The sequence below is a fragment of the Schistocerca americana genome, chromosome 3, assembly GCF_021461395.2.
Source record: "Schistocerca americana isolate TAMUIC-IGC-003095 chromosome 3, iqSchAmer2.1, whole genome shotgun sequence".
NCBI classification, from domain to species: Eukaryota; Metazoa; Arthropoda; class Insecta; order Orthoptera; family Acrididae; genus Schistocerca; species Schistocerca americana.
The window spans coordinates 989,489,976-989,510,921 of NC_060121.1; the positions used below are offsets into that span (position 1 = coordinate 989,489,976).

At 37.5% G+C, this 20,946-nt stretch overlaps 1 protein-coding gene across 1 annotated transcript in view; it reads right to left on the minus strand.

Moving 5' to 3' along the window:
- Positions 1-20,946, minus strand: part of LOC124607193 (WD repeat-containing protein 91) — a 222,692-nt gene that overhangs the window by 85,839 nt on the left and 115,907 nt on the right. Inside the window, exon 8 of the mRNA XM_047139416.1 lies at positions 7,705-7,826. Coding sequence (XP_046995372.1) covers positions 7,705-7,826 — 122 coding nt within the window. The remainder of the gene's footprint in view (positions 1-7,704; positions 7,827-20,946) is intronic.

Sequence of the window (20,946 nt, forward strand, 5' to 3'; positions counted from 1 at the left end):
AAGAAGATTCTGTCGGTGTGTCTTATTGCCTTTTGATACAATTCTCTTCAACAAATATAATAATGGATGATTAGTGTTGCACATGAAAATGTATTGATGATTAGTTAATTCTTGACCTCATACAACTCGGGGAAGATCAGTTTGGATTCCGTAGAAACACTGGAACACGTGAGGCAATACTCACCTTACGACTAATCTTAGAAGAAAGATTAAGGAAAGGCAAACCTACGTTTCTAGCATTTGTAGACTTAGAGAAAGCTTTTGACAATGTTGACTGGAATACTCTCTTTCAAATTCTAAAGGTGGCAGGGGTAAAATACAGGGAGCGAAAGGCTATTTACAATTTGTACAGAAACCAGATGGCAGTTATAAGAGTCGAGGGACATGAAAGGGAAGCAGTGGTTGGGAAGGGAGTAAGACAGGGTTGTAGCCTCTCCCCGATGTTGTTCAATCTGTACATTGAGCAAGCAGTAAAGGAAACAAAAGAAAAAATTGGAGTAGGTATTAAAATTCATGGAGAAGAAATAAAAACTTTGAGGTTCGCCGATGACATTGTAATTCTGTCAGAGACAGCAAAGGACTTGGAAGAGCAGTTGAATGGAATGGACAGTGTCTTGAAAGGAGGATATAAGATGAACATCAACAAAAGCAAAACAAGGATAATGGAATGTAATCTAATTAAGTCGGGTGATGCTGAGGGAATTAGAATAGGAAAGGAGACACTTAAAGTAGTAAAGGAGTTTTGCTATTTGGGGAGCAAAATAACTGATGATGGTCAAAGTAGAGAGGATATAAAATGTAGACTGGCAATGGCAAGGAAAGCGTTTCTGAAGAAGAGAAATTTGTTAACATCGAGTATAGATTTAAGTGTCAGGAAGTCATTTCTGAAAGTATTTGTATGGAGTGTAGCCGTGTATGGAAGTGAAACATGGACGATAAATAGTTTGGACAAGAAGAGAATAGAAGCATTCGAAATGTGGTGCTACAGAAGAATGCTGAAGATTAGATGGGTAGATCACATAACTAATGAGGAAGTATTGAATAGGATTGGGGAGAAGAGTAGTTTGTGGCACAACTTGACCAGAAGAAGGGATCGGTTGGTAGGACATGTTCTGAGGCATCAAGGGATCACCAATTTAGTATTGGAGGGCAGCGTGGAGGGTAAAAATCGTAGAGGGAGACCAAGAGATGAATACACTAAGCAGATTCAGAAGGATGTAGGTTGCAGTAGGTACTGGGAGATGAAAAAGCTTGCACAGGATTGAGTAGCATGGAGAGCTGCATCAAACCAGTCTCAGGACTGAAGACCACAACAACAACAACAACAACAATACAACTAACATCAATGTTAATGTAAAATTTATGCTGTAATAAAATACAAAGGCAGAAGTGAGAAGTTATTTGTTTATACTTCATGATTTTCTAAGGTGAACGCATATGTGGACAGAGTCATTTGAAACTGAATCTGACTTCACCGCGAGAAGACTGACTTTTTTATGATCTAGTCTTCTTGTGAATTTTGGACTTATTGAAGTCTGAAGTGAATCAACAATTGATAGTTAAAGGAAAGGGCGAGATAATATCCCAATTGGGAAGGCACAGAACCTCTAAGGAACTGGTGACACATAAACTGATTAAAATTTTGTTTTTCTTATGGAATGTTAACATAACTATTTCATTGAAGTACTGTAATTTAAATTTTTTGTGGCATGCCCTTTTGGAAAAGGAGTCTGAAATAATCGAGCAGAATTACCATATGTATTGCACTGAATGTTTTCAAGTCAGTTTTAGGCACAACACTTGCTTGTGTTGTACGTTTAAAGAACAACATAAAAAGCAATGTGAAGCAACAGCTGCTAGTTGTAGCATTGAGGGGCTGCGCAGGTGGGAGATGGGAGAAGAGGGGTGAGATGGGAGAAAAGAAGCATAAAAGGGGAAAGGAGTATGCAAGTTTACTGAATGGGTAGAAGGCATGTGTGGCTGGAGTGGGAGCAGGGAAGGTGGAGAAAAGGGACCAGTGAAGGACGAGGCCAGGGAGACTACAAGAAGAAAGGATTATGCATGAGGGAGAGTCCCATATGTACTATATAGGAAAGCTGGTGTTGATGGCTGTGAAGCAGTCACTTAAGTCGAGCACTCTGTGTTGCTTTCACAGATGAACCTGCATTTGATTGGTTGGGAGATAGTTGTGACACAACTGGAGTAGGCGTTAGTGGAAGAATGTAAGGAACAAGTCTTGCATCTAGGTCTATTACAGGGATATGAACCACATGGCAAGAGGCTGGAAACAGGTAGAATGAGGACCACAAGGATACTGCATTGACTAGGTGGGCAGTGCAATAAAACTGAGGTAGGGATGAGAAGGATAGGGGGGAGGGCATTTCTCCTTTCAGTGAACACCAATGATTCAGTTACTTCATTCCTGTATACTACTGAGTCTTGAAGAGATGAGTGACATTGAGGAAGACGGCTTGCTGGCCCGAGGAGGATCTCGTGAAGCGAACAGGGAGAAGGTGTTGAGGTTTCAGAGCAATGTGAGTACTTGGTCCAAATCTGGATATGTCATCAATGAATATGAACAAGGTGTGAAGTTTGGGATTCTGGGTACCTAGGAAGCATTTCTCCACATGACCCATGAACAGGCTGGCACAGGGTGTGCCATATTGGGTGCCTGTAGCTGTATTGTGGATTTTTTGTTGGTGCTTCCTTGAAGGACAAGTAATTGTGGGTGAGGATATACAGCTTAGCCCCTCCTGCTCACATCTACAGTGACAAATAGTCCTTCTCCAAATACACAGAAGGTCTCACTGAAGTCTTGTTCACATGTGCAAAAATAGTTGGAGCTGACCACCCAGTGGCAGAACACACTGCTAAGCCAATATTCTTCATTTCAATGGCTGCTACACAAACCATGCCTTTTTGTTCCCTCTGTCCAATACCGGCTTCTGTGAACTATGTAGATGACAACTGGTCTTACAGCACACCCCTCAATTCTGCAGTTGTCCTGTCCTCAATCTCTGCTAGTCTCTGTCCCACAGAGGCACTTCTAATCCTGTCTATGAACACTCCCTCCCCTCCCCTCCCCTCCCCTCCCCTCCCCACCCCACCCCCCTTTTCATCCATTCTACACTCACATCCTCATTTCCAGTCTCCCTCTTCCTCTATTTTATCTCTGCACCCAGATCACTCCCCCATCTCACTGTGTGCCACCTGCAACTGTCCCTCCCCACATCAGAATGAGCTCACTGGTGTTACATTTCCTCTCCCTCTCGGCCATCAGTTGCCCTTCCCTCCAACCTCCATACTACCCCTCACTTCCTTTCTCCCCTCGGTCACTCCACATAATCACCCAGTACGGCCCCCGCCCCAGTCAGTCTGCTGTGGTAGAACAATTTACAATTGACTGGGACAATGATATTGATTTGACAGCAGGGGACTGTATATCTGTCTGTTCTGTCTAATCAAGAATGACATGTCTCATGTATGTCACACAGTTTAAAATATGATATCCTTATTATATTTTGTGTGTGAGGAGAGTTTGAAAACTTTTCAATCTGGCACAAGGGTAACATCTGTATTAATGAATCTGATTTATTTTTGGTATGGGTGTGCAATAATGTAAGTCGAGAGTTGTCGTGACCTATAAAACATTTTTCTCCAGATTTCTTTCGTGAAAGTTGTGGTGTGTGTTTCGTTCATGTGAATAAACTTAAGTACTGCACCATCACAAAATTCTATGATTTGGATGCCTTGTTGTTAAACGAAATTTATCAAAAATTAGAGAAGGGATCAAACTGAGGTTCTTATCTCTCAGATTCGGCATTGAGAAATCAGCAGAATAGCACTAGATTTTTAGATTATGAAGCCACCTCCTTGAAAGAATGTATCAACAGACAATATTATAGAACAGGGATGAACTGAATGAGATTGTGCTGTTTGAAATAGACTTGTCCCTTTATTCTGGAGGATGAATGCTCTAATCCCATTCAGGCCACAGCCAAGTACCTGTCCAGCCACTGCCAGCTAGACCTGTAAGTATGTAAATGTGTGTATGCATGACTCATGTTTTGACCTTCTTCAACACTGTAATAGTAGGGATAAACTTCAACAGGCATATGTTGTGTTTCATGTGATGTAAGTATTACCAATAGGAGTATTCATATACAAAACTGATGAATACTGCTATAGTTCTCTTGGCATTATAAAAATGTTTCAGTGTATCTGCTGCACACTGAAAGTTACAGTCACAGTTCTCTTCAAATAATAGAGTTCCTTAGTGTTCAGCATTTTAACGTAAAGACTGCAACAAAGTTTAAAGTGTCAGCTTCAACACCTTTAGTTAAGCTAAAGTCATGGTCACAGTTGCCAGTCGAATTTTTTCTGTAATTCTAAAAATAGCTGTAGCAATGTTTATCAGGATGTTGAATTTATGAATATGTGATCATTAATTATTAATCATATGAAACACACTACACACATACAAATGTCATTATTATTAGTAATCAGTACATGATAAAAAAAAGTTGAGTTTGGGATGTTTACTCATTTCCACCAGTTTTCACATCTAAATAAATTTGTGTCTGAAAAATATTTTGAGTCCAATTATTGTTTTTCCCCTAGCCTGTAGTAAATTTAACAACTTCATGCTACTTTGGTGGGTTGCATGTCAGTTTTGCTGTTTATTTATCAAAGCACCTTTCAACTGGCATCAGAAGGCTGAGGGTACCCTGCCCCAGCTTTCTCATCACAGATAAAACTGAGGTGGTCACTAGAAATTGAACCCGGGAACATGATGAGATGAAATTATTGCAATTAGTACATTATTGATTTAAATAAACATGCAAACTGTTTACAGAAGGTATTTTAAAAACTTAATAAAACAGATCAAACTGTTAAGCTACTGTATTTGGTTTATATAACAATCTTTGAATAGTGTTCAAATATGAGTACACTGATACTGCACCTGCATCAGTTTTAACTGACAGTACTATAGTTCAATTCTTTTATCTTGGCGGCTCGCGCATGCCCGCCCAGACGCTGGAGATTGCTGCGTTGCCAGTTGCACACGACGCACGCGCCAATAGAAGCAGCGCCATAGTATAGCATAGTTCGCAAGCTTACGTGTAGGGGGGAGCGCGCAGTTCATGAAGTAAAGCCACCACGGCCGCATTAACCCTTTCGCTGCTACAAAGACGTGCTCCCTGCATTCCGCGCTGTGGGCGATTTCGTCATCACTGCACTGCTCGCCTGTGCAGACACATCGTGTTCCGACTGCTTTGACACTCTTTATCATTCGATTCCACAAAAACTATTTGGCTCAAAAATTAGATTTTTACCTATCTTCTTGACTGATACCTTCCCCCCATAAATGACTTAATTTTGTTTCGATGTTCAACGCAGTTATTATGCAGCATTAAATATAGTAAACCTTTGCACGAAATTTTGAAGAGTTTGCAGAGGTAAAAGTCCATAGAGTATACTTTCCGTATGGTCGATTTTAGTTGCCACAATGTTGAGAATGAAATGTGGACAAGATACCTATATATTTCACTTAATTTAAGTACCACATAAGTGTCGTATGTAATTCCACCTTTCACAACTGTAACAAAAGTTTTTACTTACACTGGGCACGTTTGGCTTTATTTTAAAGCACTTCAGTCAATCAAAAGGAAGTAGACAAAATACATTAAACAAAACTGTGGACTTACAAAAACATTAAGACTTGAATATACCGTCTGTCAGTGAAGTGCTCAGAGCTATGTCAAATACAATTTTGTGTGTGGCAGACACAAACAGCATTTATTTGCTAAAACACCGATGAGCCAACGCAAACGTTGAATATTGTGCTACCGCAGCACAAAACTACGAAAGGTGACTTGGCAATGGAGGACACAAAATACAGTCCTCTTATGATGCTTGAAAAGAGAGAAACGCGTCTGTTCTAAATAAGTCGCTTATTACAGTTGCAGAAGAGGGATATATTTCAATACCATTGGTAAAACTGCGACTGTGGAACAAAAACAAGAAATAGAACATGAATACCATTGTGTATGTGCCATACCTTTCACCGATGAAAGTGCTTTAAAATAAAGCCAAACGCGCCGTGTGTATATAAAACTTTTATTACAGTCGCGAAAGACGGAATATTTCTCAATATTACATACGACACCTATGTGGTACTTATATTAAATGAGATATTGTTATACAGTAAATATTATATGAAATTTAGGTATCTTGTCCACATTTCGTTCTCAACATTGTGGCAACTAAAATCGACCATACGGAAAGTATACGCTATGGACTTTTACCTCTGCAAACTCTTCAAAATTTCGTGCAATGGTTTACTACATTTAATGCTGCACATCAAAACAAAATTAAGTCGTTTATAGGGGGGAAGGTATCAGGCAAGAAGACGTGTAAAAATCAAATTTTTTGGCCAAATAGTTTTTGTGAAATCGAATGATAAGTGTGTCAAAGCAGTGGGAACACCATGTATCAGCACAGGCGAGAAGTGCAGTGATGACAAAATCGCGCACAGCGCGGAATGCGGGGAGCACGTGTCTGCAGCAGCGAAAAAGTTAATGAAGACGCAAAGCACTAGAAATTTCATTCAAACGAATAAAATTCGTGAAGTAAGGCACTCCAATATTGTTTTTAAATAAAGAAAATATTACACACCGCACAAGGATTGAACTCATAATCTTTCACTTGGCAGCCCTACACCTTAACCGTTCCGCTACCTCAGCTCATCGAACAGTGGAACTCCATAAGGACTCTAACACATCACGCAACTACTTACAAACACTGTTGGTATGACTATGAATTACTCACGCTTCGTCGCAGTACAATAAAAAATAAACAATTACCGCTGTTCTTTATTGCGAAAAAGCAGTTCGTGAGATTGAAACAAACACCTTTCCTTGCTATCGCCTGAATTAGGAGTCTTACTGCTTGTTTGGTTTAATTAATTAATAGAATATGAAGCAATTGGTATAAAGAATGCTTTTTCCAAACTTTCTGTAAAAGAAAGTCTGCTATCAAGACATTGCTTTTGTTCTATTACTTTATTTATGACTGAACGTTTCTAAAACTGAAGACACTCATCCGTGCTCTGCACTGCTGTCGAGATCTGGCAACGTCGTTCTCTGTTCATTGGCTGACTGTATTTTGTGATGTCAGATGCGCAGAACGAACCTAAACTCGGCCGCCAAGATATATGATGTGCACTTTAGTTATCTCAGATGCTACAGGATTACTAGTACAAACAGTATGAACTGATGCAGACGCAGCACTGATGAACTCTTACATGATTACTGCCAGAAGATAGTTCTGTAAACTGATACTCATTAAATATATTAAATTATATGTGGCTTGGACTGTTTTAATACGAGTTTTTAATGCAAGCAATCATTGTGATTACATGATATAATATAGGTAAAATTAAAGATGCTATAGTGTTGACTTGAAAACTGAGCCTGATTCTTCCAATGATCTTGACACAAAACAAGTGGTTCAAGACACACCATGTATGGTATGTGGTAAATTTAATAACTAAGCAAAATTGTCCTTCAACCTCTGAAGAATCAAAAATGTTTGCCTTTTATTATAATGATATCAGCGCACTGTTCTACACACACACACACACACACACACACACACACACACACACCTTACATACAAAGATAAGTAAACACCACCACATACTTCAGTGCAGGAGTGGTTGTCCACAGTTTTATGACACCATCAGTGTCTGCTGTTGCTAGTGCTGTTCCAGAACTGTTGAATTTGCAGTGGCACACTGATCCAGCATGCTGCCCATATTCCCTCTAAAACAAAGAAATAAAGAATTAAAAACCAAATGTTGTAGTCCATATGTAATACATCATTTTCAAGCTTTATCTTCTTCTCATGTTCTACTAAACGGTAGACCTGTTTTGTAGAAATTACTTGAGTGTTAATAAATGTGGCTCACTGGCTGGCTGCATACATTAGAATTTAGTTGTAACTCTACTTCACTGATTCTCTAGAGGAGTATCAAATGCACTGAATATTTATATCAATTTAAAATTGTGAACAGATCAGCTCTACATAGCTAACTTCCCTGAGTTGTGCTATTTGACTCAAATAAGTCAAGCACGGATCATGGCCGGATTCAAAGCTTCAATTGGTCAGCAGCTCATTTTCATTACTTCTGAACTGCACAGACTATATCCAGTTATAGTGTGGGACCATCACCTTGGTGCAAAAGATATAGCAAAGAGTATAGAAGGAAGAAAGAAGGGCAAGGTGCCCAGCGACACTTTGGATCATTTATTAGGTGTGCTACGATGGTTGATGTGGAAAAGAAAATGAGCAGGTGCAGGACTGCAAGGATTGGTCCAGCATATAATTTTAGCTTCTTGCTAATGATCAAATTATCATTCTCCTACAGGAATCATTATAATTATACCCTAACTAAGAATAATTTGTTCCTGGAGATAAGAGCAGTAATGCATTGTGGTATGGTTAGAAGGAAAGCAGATAAGATTTTCATGTGCTTAGTGAAACTGAAAAAAATCATGACAAAGTCAAACATTTTACTGTCCAGATCATTCTCCTCATTAATAAGTGAACAGGAAAAAAAAACTTTCCAGGAGGATATTGTGAAGTAGGCCTATAAAGTAATGCTGTCATCATAGTCATAAAACTTGCTTAGTCAGATAATCTAGTGATCAGGTCCATTCTTTGGTATGCCATTCTCTGAATAAATAAACCAATTTGCAAAACTTGTAATACAATTAAGTCATATCTTTTTTATGGGGCTTCAACTGATGTCAGCATTGGCGTTGAAAGTTAATACTAGATCAGCAGAAAATTGGTAAGTAGCAACCAAGGCACTAAATTTTCTGTTAATATAAACAGTGAGACAAGGAGCATATACTTGTTGCCTTTTTGTAGAGTGCAATAGAACTGAGAGTCTTTTATTACAGAAAATGTATATCTTGAAGAAGGAATAGAAGCAGCATTACAGTTTGTGTGGCAAATGTGTTGCTCACACCACATGGTGTAAATCTGCTACAGCACTCTGTGATAATGAATCAAAATTGGATATATTGATGTTGGAGAAATCAGTTTCCAATGATACATAGGATCATTCATGGTTAAAGCAAATCATACCTTTTAATTCGTTATATATGACTCTAAACAGAGATTGAATATAAAACACTGTAATAATACTTGAGAATACAGCTTAATAGATAGGATTATATATAAAAAAAATTAAGTTTATAAATAAAGAGGAGCAACATGACATGGTCAAATCAGTGATTTTTGATTCTGCAGTTTACACAGAGACATACAAACTCCACCAATGAAAGTATACCTAATAGGAAGAAACTTTAATATTTATACTACAGTAAATACCTCCTGCTACATACTTTACAGCAAAATGGAAAGAATAAATGTGAACGTAGATTTGTCACCAATGAATGTTAATTACAATAGTGGCTGGCTGTGGTGACACTTCAGCTTTCTACAAGTGAATGAAGTGCAGCCTCACTATGTAGTATTATGTGGTAAATTCGTCATAATTTACAACATATAATATTGGAAATGGCTCCAGAAACTATAAATTAACTCCTCCTGCAATCACAAAGTAAAATCACTGTTTCATAGCAAAAACTTGGTCCCTACTGCTACACCTTCCTCAGCTATGAAAATTCATCACTTGTAATACTACATAACATCATGGCAATTAAATGGTTTCTGGGCTATCTACATGATAAAATTTCACTAACATTTTCAACAGTTAATCTGAATGCCAAGGTGCTGCTTCCTCATTGTAACTTTAAAGGAAAACAGTGCTTGTTTTTGCACCAATTCCAGTTTCTCTGTTTCTTCATAACCCTCCTCCACATCTTTCCTCTGGCCAGAAACGAAGATAAGCAGAATGTCCTTAGAATTTTTGACAAGAACATACTCATAAAATTCGAAGATACAGTACAAAATAGGATGGTTTCTTTACTTGTTTTGCAGAATTCATACACACTTCATGCTAACCAAACAAGCAACTGATGGATCATGTAGTTTTGTTCACTTTAAAAAAATATTTCCCCTGATTCTTATTAATGAAGTCCACCAGGTCTTCCAGATATCCAAATCAAATCATTCTAGTCTCTCAGGTGGTGATGGTGGAGAGAATGTCAAATTCATTACTCTATTCTCTATGCCTGATTAGAATGATCAGAGTAAACTATCCAAAGCACATTCTTATAATGTGGACACAGAATGCTTTCACAAACCTGTGATGTCCAATGAATCACCAATTTCACCACCGGGTGAGGTGGCACTGTGGTTAGCACACTGGACTCATATTCGGGAGGATGACGGTTCAAACTCGCCTCTGGCCATTCTGATTTACGTTTTCTGTGATACTGAGTCCTGTTAAATACAGGGAAGACTGCTGAATACACAATCTGTGATGTGTTCAAACACATTCTACTACCCACATCTTCAATTCATACCTGTGCAGTGCTATGCTGGGACTCCATTCTATTCATATAACTTATTTACTTATTTAATGGTTTCCCAGATAAGTGTTTAGCTGTTAATGGCAGATAATTCTATCATTTTATAGGGTCATTTTTGATGCTTCCAAAAATCTACCTCAAGAAAGCACAAATAATTTTCAGATGAAAATAATATCCTTTTTTCTGATGCTTTAGTCGAAAATTAAAATCACATATTTTTTGTTTGTTTACAGGAATGAATTTTGGAAATAGCCTATGGTCCTAATAGATTGCCGTGTGACTGACTTCCTGGTTCAAGTTGACAATATGCAGCAGATACATGTTGCATGTAAGGAAAAGCATGCAGCATTCACCAAGTAGCTCCGCTGGCCAAGCCTAGAGGATACAGGGGGTTTCCAAAGCTACAACCCTCATTCACATGGTTCACTGCTGAACTTTTGAGCATTTTGCAACAGAAAAAAATATCTGTAATGAAGCAGCTATACGAACTATTTATAATGTAAAGATTTTGCATATGGATCATTTAGTTTTATGGAGGAGGAGATTAGTGTTTAACGTCTCGTCGAGAACGAGGTCATTACAGATGGAGCACAAGCTCGGATTAGGGAAGGACTGGGTAGGAAATCGGCCATGCCCTTCCGAAGGAACCATCCCGGCATCTGCCTGAAACGATTTAGGGAAATCACGGAAAACCTAAATCAGTATGGCCAGAGACGGGTTTGAACCGTCTTTAGTTTTATGATCTTCCTTGTCATCTGTCAGCTACAAATGAAATAAAATGGTCGTATGGCACTACTGGCCAGGAGATCAAATCTGGGGTTGTTCGGCTGTCTGGTGCAAGTCTTTCTATTCAGTGCCACTTTTGCAACGTGCACCTCAATGAAGATGGGATGAAATGATGAGAGCAATGCAGCCCAGTCAAGAACAGAACCTGGGATTCCAAGATCCAGAGGCAGTAATGCTAACCACTAGGCCACATACTGTGGACTGATAGCTACAGGAAAGCAGCAATAGTGTGTAAAGATTGGTTTGCCTTGAAACATGTTACACAGCTTATCAATGGCTCTCAGAGTCATCCATGTGTTGTCTGACTTACCATATGCATTGAAAAGATATCCTATATAAGTGGGATTTCCTTGAGACAGTTTGGCAAAAGGCAGCACAATGAATGAAGAAGAGCAACGTGTTAGTCCTGGTAAATTCCTGTTCTACAGTTTATTCCAATTGCACACTGAGTAAGCAATAAAGGGAACCATAGAGAAATTAGGAATACGAATTAAAGTTTAGAGAGAAGAAATAAAAACACTGAAGTTTTCTAATAACATTGAAATCCTATTAGAGTAGGCAAAGGGTTGGGGTGGCAGTCGCTGAAACAAAGGTGGTTTTCTTTGTAGCGAGATCTATTTACGAAATTTCAATCACCATCTTTCTCTTCCGAATGTGTAAACATTTTTTTGACACCCACTTGTGTAGGGAGAAATGATCATCATAATAACATAAGAGAAATCAGAGCTCGAACAGAAAGATTTAGGTGTTCTTTTTTCCCCATGCGGCAATCGAGAGTGGAATGGGAGAGAAGTAGTATGAAAATGGTTTGATGAACCCTCTGCCAGGCACTTAAGTGTGAATTGCACAGTAAACATGTAGATGTAGATGTATAGACATGGGAGAGCAACTAAACGTAATGGCAAGTGTCATTATAAGATAAACACTAACAAATGTAAAACATGTGTAATAGAGTATAATTGAGATAACTTAAGTGATAGTGAGGAAATTAAAGACTAGTAGATGAGTTTTGCTACTTTGGCAGTAAAATAATTTATTATGGTTGAAGCAGGGATAATATGAAATGCACACTGCCAGTAGCAATAAAAGTGTATTGGGGAAAATTGACTTATTTTAGTATCTAATATAAATTTATGCATTAGAAAGCCTTTGCTGAAAGTATTTGTCTGGTGTGTAATTTTGTGTGGGTGTGAAACATGAACGATAAATAGCACACTTAGTAAGAGGCTAGAAGCTTTTGAAATGTGGCTCTACAGAAGTGATGTCAAGATTACTTAAGTAGGCTGAATAACTAATGCGGTATTGATCTGAATAGGGAAGGAAAGAAATGTATCAGACAACTTGACTCAGTGAATGGGATTGGTTTATGATACACACCATGTTGTTGTTGTTGTAGTCTTCAGTCCTCAGACTGGTTTGACGCAGCTCTCCATGCATACAGTAAAGCTGCATGCCCTCGGGAAAAATTATGGCTGTAGTTTCCCCTTGCTTTCAGCCGTTCACAGTACCAGACATCACAAGGCCGATTTGGTTAGTGTTACAATGCCAGATCAGTCAAACATCCAGACTGTTGCCCCTGCGACCACTGGAAAGGCTGCTGCCCCTCTTCAGGAACCACATGTTTGTCTGGCCTCTCAACACATACCCCTCAATTGTGGTTGCACCTACGATACGGCTATCTGTATCACTGAGGCGCGCAAGCCTCCCCACCAATGGCAAGGTCTATGGTTCATGAGGCATCAAATAATTGTCAGTTCAGTAATGTAGGGTAGTGTGAGGCAACAAACTGTAGAGGGAGTCCAATTGTTGATTAAAGTAATTAGGTTAAAGGTCATGTGAGTTGTGAAGAGATGAAGAGACTTGCACGTGGCAGTCTTGTGTGAAGAGGAACAACAAACCACTTTTGGACTGAAGATTACAACAAGGATTTTATGTATTTGGAATATGTTGATAGAGGGAAGAAGGTATAAGAAGCTCCTTGTATGTGTTGTACCATCAGGGTCAATAATGGTAGCCTCGTTATGTGGTATTAGTCCAAGGTTTTAGGTCTCACCCGTTTGTAGTTAAGCTGGGTGCGAAAGAACATTCATCTCAATATACGGAAACTCTGATGGTTTTGTGCAGGCATTATTCAACCTCTCATAATCTCTTATTGTGCATACTTTATAGGTATGTTATTAAAGGAATGCTTATGATTCTACTTTAAAACAAGTATTATTTTATGAGGAATATTTTTTTGACAGGACTCACAAGAATTTGCATACCTGTAAGCCAAGTAATTAATAGAAATGGTTACTAGTTTGAAATGATTTCAACAAATTTTAATTTCGAGGGTTTTGCAATGTCTTGCTTTATGTCTAAAAATGCTTCTCAAAAACTTGCATAAAAATACAAAAGCTCAATCCAGACATGTCTCCAAAGCAAGTAGATTTTTAGTTCATTTCATAATTGGCAATTTAAGAATTAATATTAGTACAGCAAGTGTTCTTGTGGTTGAAATAGGGAAATCAAAAACTAAAGGGCCTTTTGAGAAAAGGAATATTTACTCTAATTTCCAGCATTATGATTCCATCAGAAAAAAAAGTTTTTTGCTTGCATCCATGACCAATTTTGCATTGCATCAATGCCTTCTACATTGGCTGCAAATCATTTTACACTGAGCACTTCCTTCAATGAATGGTACAAACATATGGAAATTGCTGGGAGCCAGGTCTGGACTGTATGGGGGTGTTCCAGCAGTTCAAATCCCAAGTCCTTTCTTGTTTCAGCCATATGTTTGGCAGAATGTGGCCAAGTGTTATCTTGCTGCAGAGTGACATCTTTTTGCAATTTTCCACGAGTTTTGGATCTGATTGCAGGTTTCAGTTTAGTTCGCAACACACCACAATAATTCTCACTGTTCACAGTTTTGCCTCTTGGGGTGAAACGGAGGGCTACCACACCTTCCATGTCCCAGAATAGTGTTATCATAATCATATCGCTGATAGTTGAGGTTTAAATTTCTTAACTTCTGATGATGGTGATGGGTGTTTCCAAACCATGCTCGTAGCCTTACTTTTCTGGTTCGTGATGATGCAGCCGCGTTTTGTGTATAGTAATGATTTGCTGTAGCAATCCATCTCCCTCACAATAACGGGTCAAATGTTTATGAGCGATGTCCATCCTTTGTGCCTTGTGCTATGCCAACAATTCTTTCCGTACCCACCTCACACAAACTTTCCGAAAATTTAACCTGTCCTGTAAGATGGAATATGTTGAACCATGACTGATACGTAAAGTATTGGCGATTTTGTCCACTGTGATTCATCTGTTTTCCATCACTATACCCTCAACGATGTCCATATTGTCCTCAGTTGTTGATGTTGATGGCATGTCTGATCTTACCCTGTCACATAGCAAAGTTATTCTCTGTTTGAAGCACTCTATCGATTTGTAGATCTTGCTTTGCGATAAACAGTTGTTACCATACTGCGCGTGCATTTGACAAATAATTTCTGCATGTTTAACACCTTTCGCAAACAAACAGCAGATCACTGCCCTCATTTCCTCCATGGTGCCGTGTTTCATGGTCTGCTACAATATGACGACTAACATGGGAATAAGAGTGACACATTGTATAGAATTGTTGCAGACAACAGTACTTCAGCCCCGGATACTTGCAGCATTACCAAGCCCCACAGCAAGAGATTGAAAAAGTCACTTTACTTTTTGACTTCCTCTCGTACATTAATAACAGATGTACATCATTTTAGGACTCAAGGTAAAAGAAGAAAATGGCTCATCAAGAAGATCATTCAATGTACATAAGTACAGCCCAGAATTTGATTTGGTAGGTGATTCTCATGCATATACTCAATATTAATATCGCAATGATAAAACTGGCATAAATATCTTAACTGTAGATGGGTAGTAATTTAATTTACGACTACGAAAAAAAAAAAAAAAAATAGATTGCAAGAGTGAATGCTCAGAAAAAAATAAAAAGCTGAACTCATGGCAATGAGATATCACTTGGGTAATCAATGATAAGATATGGATAAACAGAATTAATAGTTAATGATTTTTTTCTTTAAAGGGAAAGAGAAAGGAGAAGAAAAAATATAGTAGAAAGAGAAACCATGGTAAGTACAAGACAGAGAGGAAGGGATGAAGTTACAGTTGACAACAAGGCACTGTTAACCAGAGAAGATAAAGAGTGAGACAGATTTGAATGAAAAGAGAAACATTTGTTAAGAAAATGATATATGAACAATTCCTCAGAGTGACTGAAAGATAAATGATGAAATGCATGTAACAAATACCTGTATAGCAATTCATGAGTCCTGCAGACAAATAAATCAGAAGGATTCACATCTGTAAACAAACAAGACTGTAGTGCATAATGAGTGAAGACATCCCATCAATTATGAAATACTGTAGGGCAATAGTAACCACAGTGCTATTGTTGAGGAGTGTTATTTATTGTGGTGTTTCTGAGATCACAGATACCACCCCCAATTTCTTTTTAGTTTTGATTACACGAAACATTAAACACCTTTCCATTTAAGTTTCAACTCTGAAGGTGCTCAGCACACAAAACAGACCCTTTTTCTCTTATTGTTAGTACTGCATGAAGGAGATAAAGGTTATCCCATTTTGTTCCTACAACCCAACCAAATTCCATTAAGCAAAACGCCTTTAAAAAACCAAAGTGGAAGAGTTCACATACGCACAGACTGTAACAAACTGATTTCCACTTACACAAAATTTAGTTATTTGACTGCAATGTATTAATTCACCAAGCAGTTCCCAGCAGCTGCAAATTCATTCCAATTGTGGCCTTTTTGTCAAAGCATTGCACAATAGAGCTGTTAAGGCCACATACAAGTGTAAATTATTTCTGGATGAGCTTTAATATTAAGCTGTCCCTGCCAGCCATGTAACACCTCACTTATTGGTGCTGTACGATGAATAGCTTTAAACAAATGCAACACTAACACACACAACATTGTTTAGCTTGTTGCATTTTAATATGATGATTTCAGAGATATATTGTGTTCACCTTCATTGTATTCTGGAGAAACTATGCTTCGCATCCCAGTTCTACTTTCAAGTGAGGCAAGAAAACCAGTGTCATGGACATTTCACAGATATTGCTCCTCTACTGAAGTACTTATTTATCTTTTGAAACATTGCTCAATACAAATCTTTAACCCTAGCGTGACAACAGCCATAACTTTCTCGCTTTACGAAAGACACCCACATTAAAAACAGTATAAATCTCAGTAAACATAAATGCCAAGCAGATTCAGTGAAAATGAACTGCAGACTGCTCTGATCTAGATTATTCTTTTGACAGTGACCATTTAATCTACTATACATAAGAGAGAAGATAGTTTTGGGGCACCATATTGAAAAACAAAAGGTAACTGAAATAAACCATTCACAAAATATAATTTAAATGAAATCTAGTAATAGCAGAGAAAGTAATAACATAATTCAGTTTCTGAAGCAGTAGAATGCAACTCATAGCACATAAAACGTCACACCCACAAAAAATCATAGTGATGGTTTCTTTGAGAGTAAAGTTCCTTGTGTTTCAGTGTGATGCTTACAGGAAAGAAAGAAGATCTTCTTGTCAGGCTGGGTTTGCACTTTAATTGCCAAACATCACCTTTTGATTGTGTGAGTCAATTGGAACAACAAAATTAACGTTTCACTCAGCAGTGGAGTGTGCACTGATATGGAAGTTCCTGGTAGATTAAAACTGTGTGCTGGCCTGAGTCTCGAACTTGAGACTTTTGCGTATCATGGGTAAGTGCTCTACTGGCTGACAACAAATCAAACAGCCACGATTTTTTTGCCTCTAACACCACAAATCAAATAGTTACTTGTGCCTTTTTAATTTTTTCACTTCATACATTGATGAAATACTGGTGTATAATCTGATCCTCTGTTACTGTTTATGGTTCCCATATTAACAAATCTTCCTTATTTGCATTGTGTAAATAACTCAAAGAATTAATTACACACAGTAGTATACTTCTGGTACCTTCTGTAGGCCCTAAGGTAGCAATTTTCTCTTCAGCGGAGAATGATGAACATTGACATGAATTGGGACTGTTGTTGAGGCTTAAGTTGCTCATCTTCATCAGACACATTATACCACAAAACTACTTGCCACTGTTCTTTTGTCCACAATAACATATCTTAACACTAACTGATCAATACTGCAAAAAAATTAGTAGGAAGCTACAATTAAACACACATATATAAGTCTACAAATTCAGGCTTTGATTTGTCAGTCTGAAGCTTAACGTGGTAAAACTTCCATAGTAACTTTAGTATAGTCAAAATGCACTAAAGGCAGTGTGCGAATTTATGTTCTACAGTTTACTTTCTACAGCAGATGCTCTGTAATTATTCCTCAATGGATTGTTATACCTGCCATTTGTCTCTAATGGCAGTGTATGCTATAATTCATCTGCTACTTGAGGATAATTGGCTGTCATTGTGAGCTGGTGTAAACAACCTACATTCCCAAAATTCCCAACTTACTAAAGTAACTGCAAGACACACAAAAATGTGACTTACACTTTGTTCACAAGCTGTATGGCACTAACTGTATTCAAATACTTATTGCTGTTAGAACTATCAGCAGTTAGAGGCCATGGAGTGTTATAGTGTCATGTTAACAGGGGGTATCATGAGTATCCCAACAGTAACAGTTATTTCTGCTGGGTTAAGTTTCAACAAAGTGCTTATGAGAAAAAAAATCCATCGGATGTTCTTCAGATACCTCTGTATTTGTACAGTATGATGTAGAACTATCTTAGATCAGTTAATGAGGATTCGAAAAAATACTGATCCTGTGGAATTAGTTACATCATATTGCTCTTAAAGTATACTCACTTATGCATAGTAATGTTATCAAGTGTGGCAACTGTTTCACTATCTGACTACATTTACTTCATGATACAATTCTTCCTTCTGCAATATGCAAGGAAGTGCACAGAAGGAAAAGTACAAATAGTATTCAGTTATAGAGCTAACTAAAGAGCTATTTTAATGTTCCATGGACTGTGTTCATGATACCTAGCAGTAATGTGGAATGTTTCACCTGATTATAAAAAAATAGTACTTTTCCCAGTAGAAATATGGCTGCATGTTGACCGTTTATGTAAGTGGTTTCAATTTGTATTTAACCTATGTGTAAATATTTTTTGAAACACATAAATGCTTAGCAAAACATGTGTCCTACACACACACGCACACACACACACACACACACACACACACACACATACACACACACACCTCCCCCTGTCATCTATTCTCTGTAGTGTAAAGTATAAATATCAGTGTGTGTCTGAAAGTAGTATACAATTACTACAAAAATTTGAAGTGGGTTTCATTTAAAAAGCTATGAAAATTAGAATTTCATGTGAAAGATGCTGCTTGCATAATTTTCCAGAAACTAATGTCTAGTATTGTTCGCAATACTCGGATGCTCCGTACATAAAACTGTAGAAAATTAACAGAGATACCAAAAACACATAGTACCTATTTACGGATAACTGAACTAATGTGACTCATACAGATTCTCCATAGTCTCCAGAAGAAAAGATAGTAGAAAGAAGGAATCAGTAATAATCACTATATGCTACAGTTAAAGATACATTTGCCTGTATCTTATTATAGAACTACTTGGAGCAGATATGGAAGAAACTGATACGAAACACCCTGCATCAAAGCAAGCTGCAACATGTACATAATACATACGTTTGGAGACACTGGGAGATTTTAACAATCATTAGTCACAAACACAGCCAAAAATTTTAGTCCAAGAATAGGTGTAACAAACAAATACTTTCATCACAACTCCAAAAGTTAGGTCTAGTGCTTTCTATAACATTCAAGTAATTTGGACCCTTCTTCCAGAACTTTTTCTGAGGATGCATCTCATTATATTACACAAAGTACAATTTATTTGGCATATTCATCCTACTGCACTCTGTCTACATATTTTTTTCTTTGCCTATCCCCAAAATAATAGCACTAATTATTATTACTAATAATAATTTAGTATTATTCACTTCTGAATTCAAATATTTGTAGTCTGCATTTACTTACTAATGCTTTGCTTCTTATTTTGTCTCTCCCTCTTTTTAATATAACAGTAAACATTGTGTATTAAAGATGGTTCCTACTCTAAAGCAGTAGTGCCCTTCTTCCCTGTCTCACATTATTATGCCTTATGCAATTTAAGCACCACACAGTTTATTTACCGTTTGACCTCTACTCTTGTCCTTTACGCACATCAGATTTCTCTCTCTCTCTCTCTTTGCTGTTCAAAGACAATTAAACTATGAAGACTTCATTAATGAATTAATAAGCTGCTTCCTGTGCAAGAAAACATTTCTTTCACTGCTTGGACTAGTTATGCCTGTCAAATTTGATTGTGTGCTGTAGGTAAAAATCAAAATAAATAAAGTTTTATATTTCTTTTGCATTAAAAATCAAAATGTTAACAAAAAAGACAACTCTGGTTACACAAAAAAGTGTAAAGACTCTCGCTAAATAAATTAGCACAACTTTATGTAAGGTAGATAGTTTCATTTAATGATCACAAAAAAGTCAACAAAACTTTACAAAATGGGAGATGTTTAATGTGTATATAAGCTTTTCACAGGCTGAGCATTATTGCCTAGTGTCCAGTGCTCAAAATTCTGCAGGTGCATCAGAAAGAATTGTCCACTGCACAGAAGAAGCATTAGTGAGTGGTGCCTCCTCCTTTCCTTCCTTCCTTCTTTCCTTCTCTCATTCTCTCCTGTAGAACATCAAAAGGAGAAAGTGTAAGTGTTTTTGACAACCAGAATATGTAAATAACAGCTCATTCTACAGAATATACAACAAACATCTACAAAGAAATACGGACAGTGTCAGGAAATAGGGCCAGAAAACATTACCTCAGTTTCATACACATCGATTATACCTTTCAAAATTATCACAATTGCACACTTTTGCTCTAAACCACTATTAGATGAAACTTTTGTGTTTCTTATATTCCTGCTGGTTCAGCTTTTTTACTTAAACATACAAATTGCAGCCTGTCTCTATTCAAAGAGATATTACTGTAGGTAGGTAGGTCATCAGTCCTTCATCCTAGAGGAACAGAGCTGTTACTGATGACGAGGAGAAGATAACAGTGATATTCCATCTCAAATATACGTGCTACGACTTATCACCATAATCAATTACCTGAGTGAAGTAATAACAATCAGGAGAGAAAATTCCAGATATCTAATAAACACCTTGATTCGTGGAGGAAAAAAAAAAAAGGAGGTAAAAAGTTTAAGAAAATAGTGGTTGTGTCAGATAGTGATGGTTTAAACTATTAACCCTAGTAATAAGCATTTTCTATAATGAGCATTACTGAGGTGAGAGGCTTTATGCTCAGCATAAAAAAATTAAAAAAATCAAAATTTGTTAATTTGTACTACCAACTGTCATGTGTACTACCAATTTTATCATCATTACAAAAATTTTTTTTAAATGTGAATTTCATTCAAGGTTGTTGAATTTCATTCTCAAAATACTTTTTAAAGAGATACTAATGAATAAGTAAGGTTTTGAACCCAAAAATGCTAAACATGACATTCATTGGGGAAAG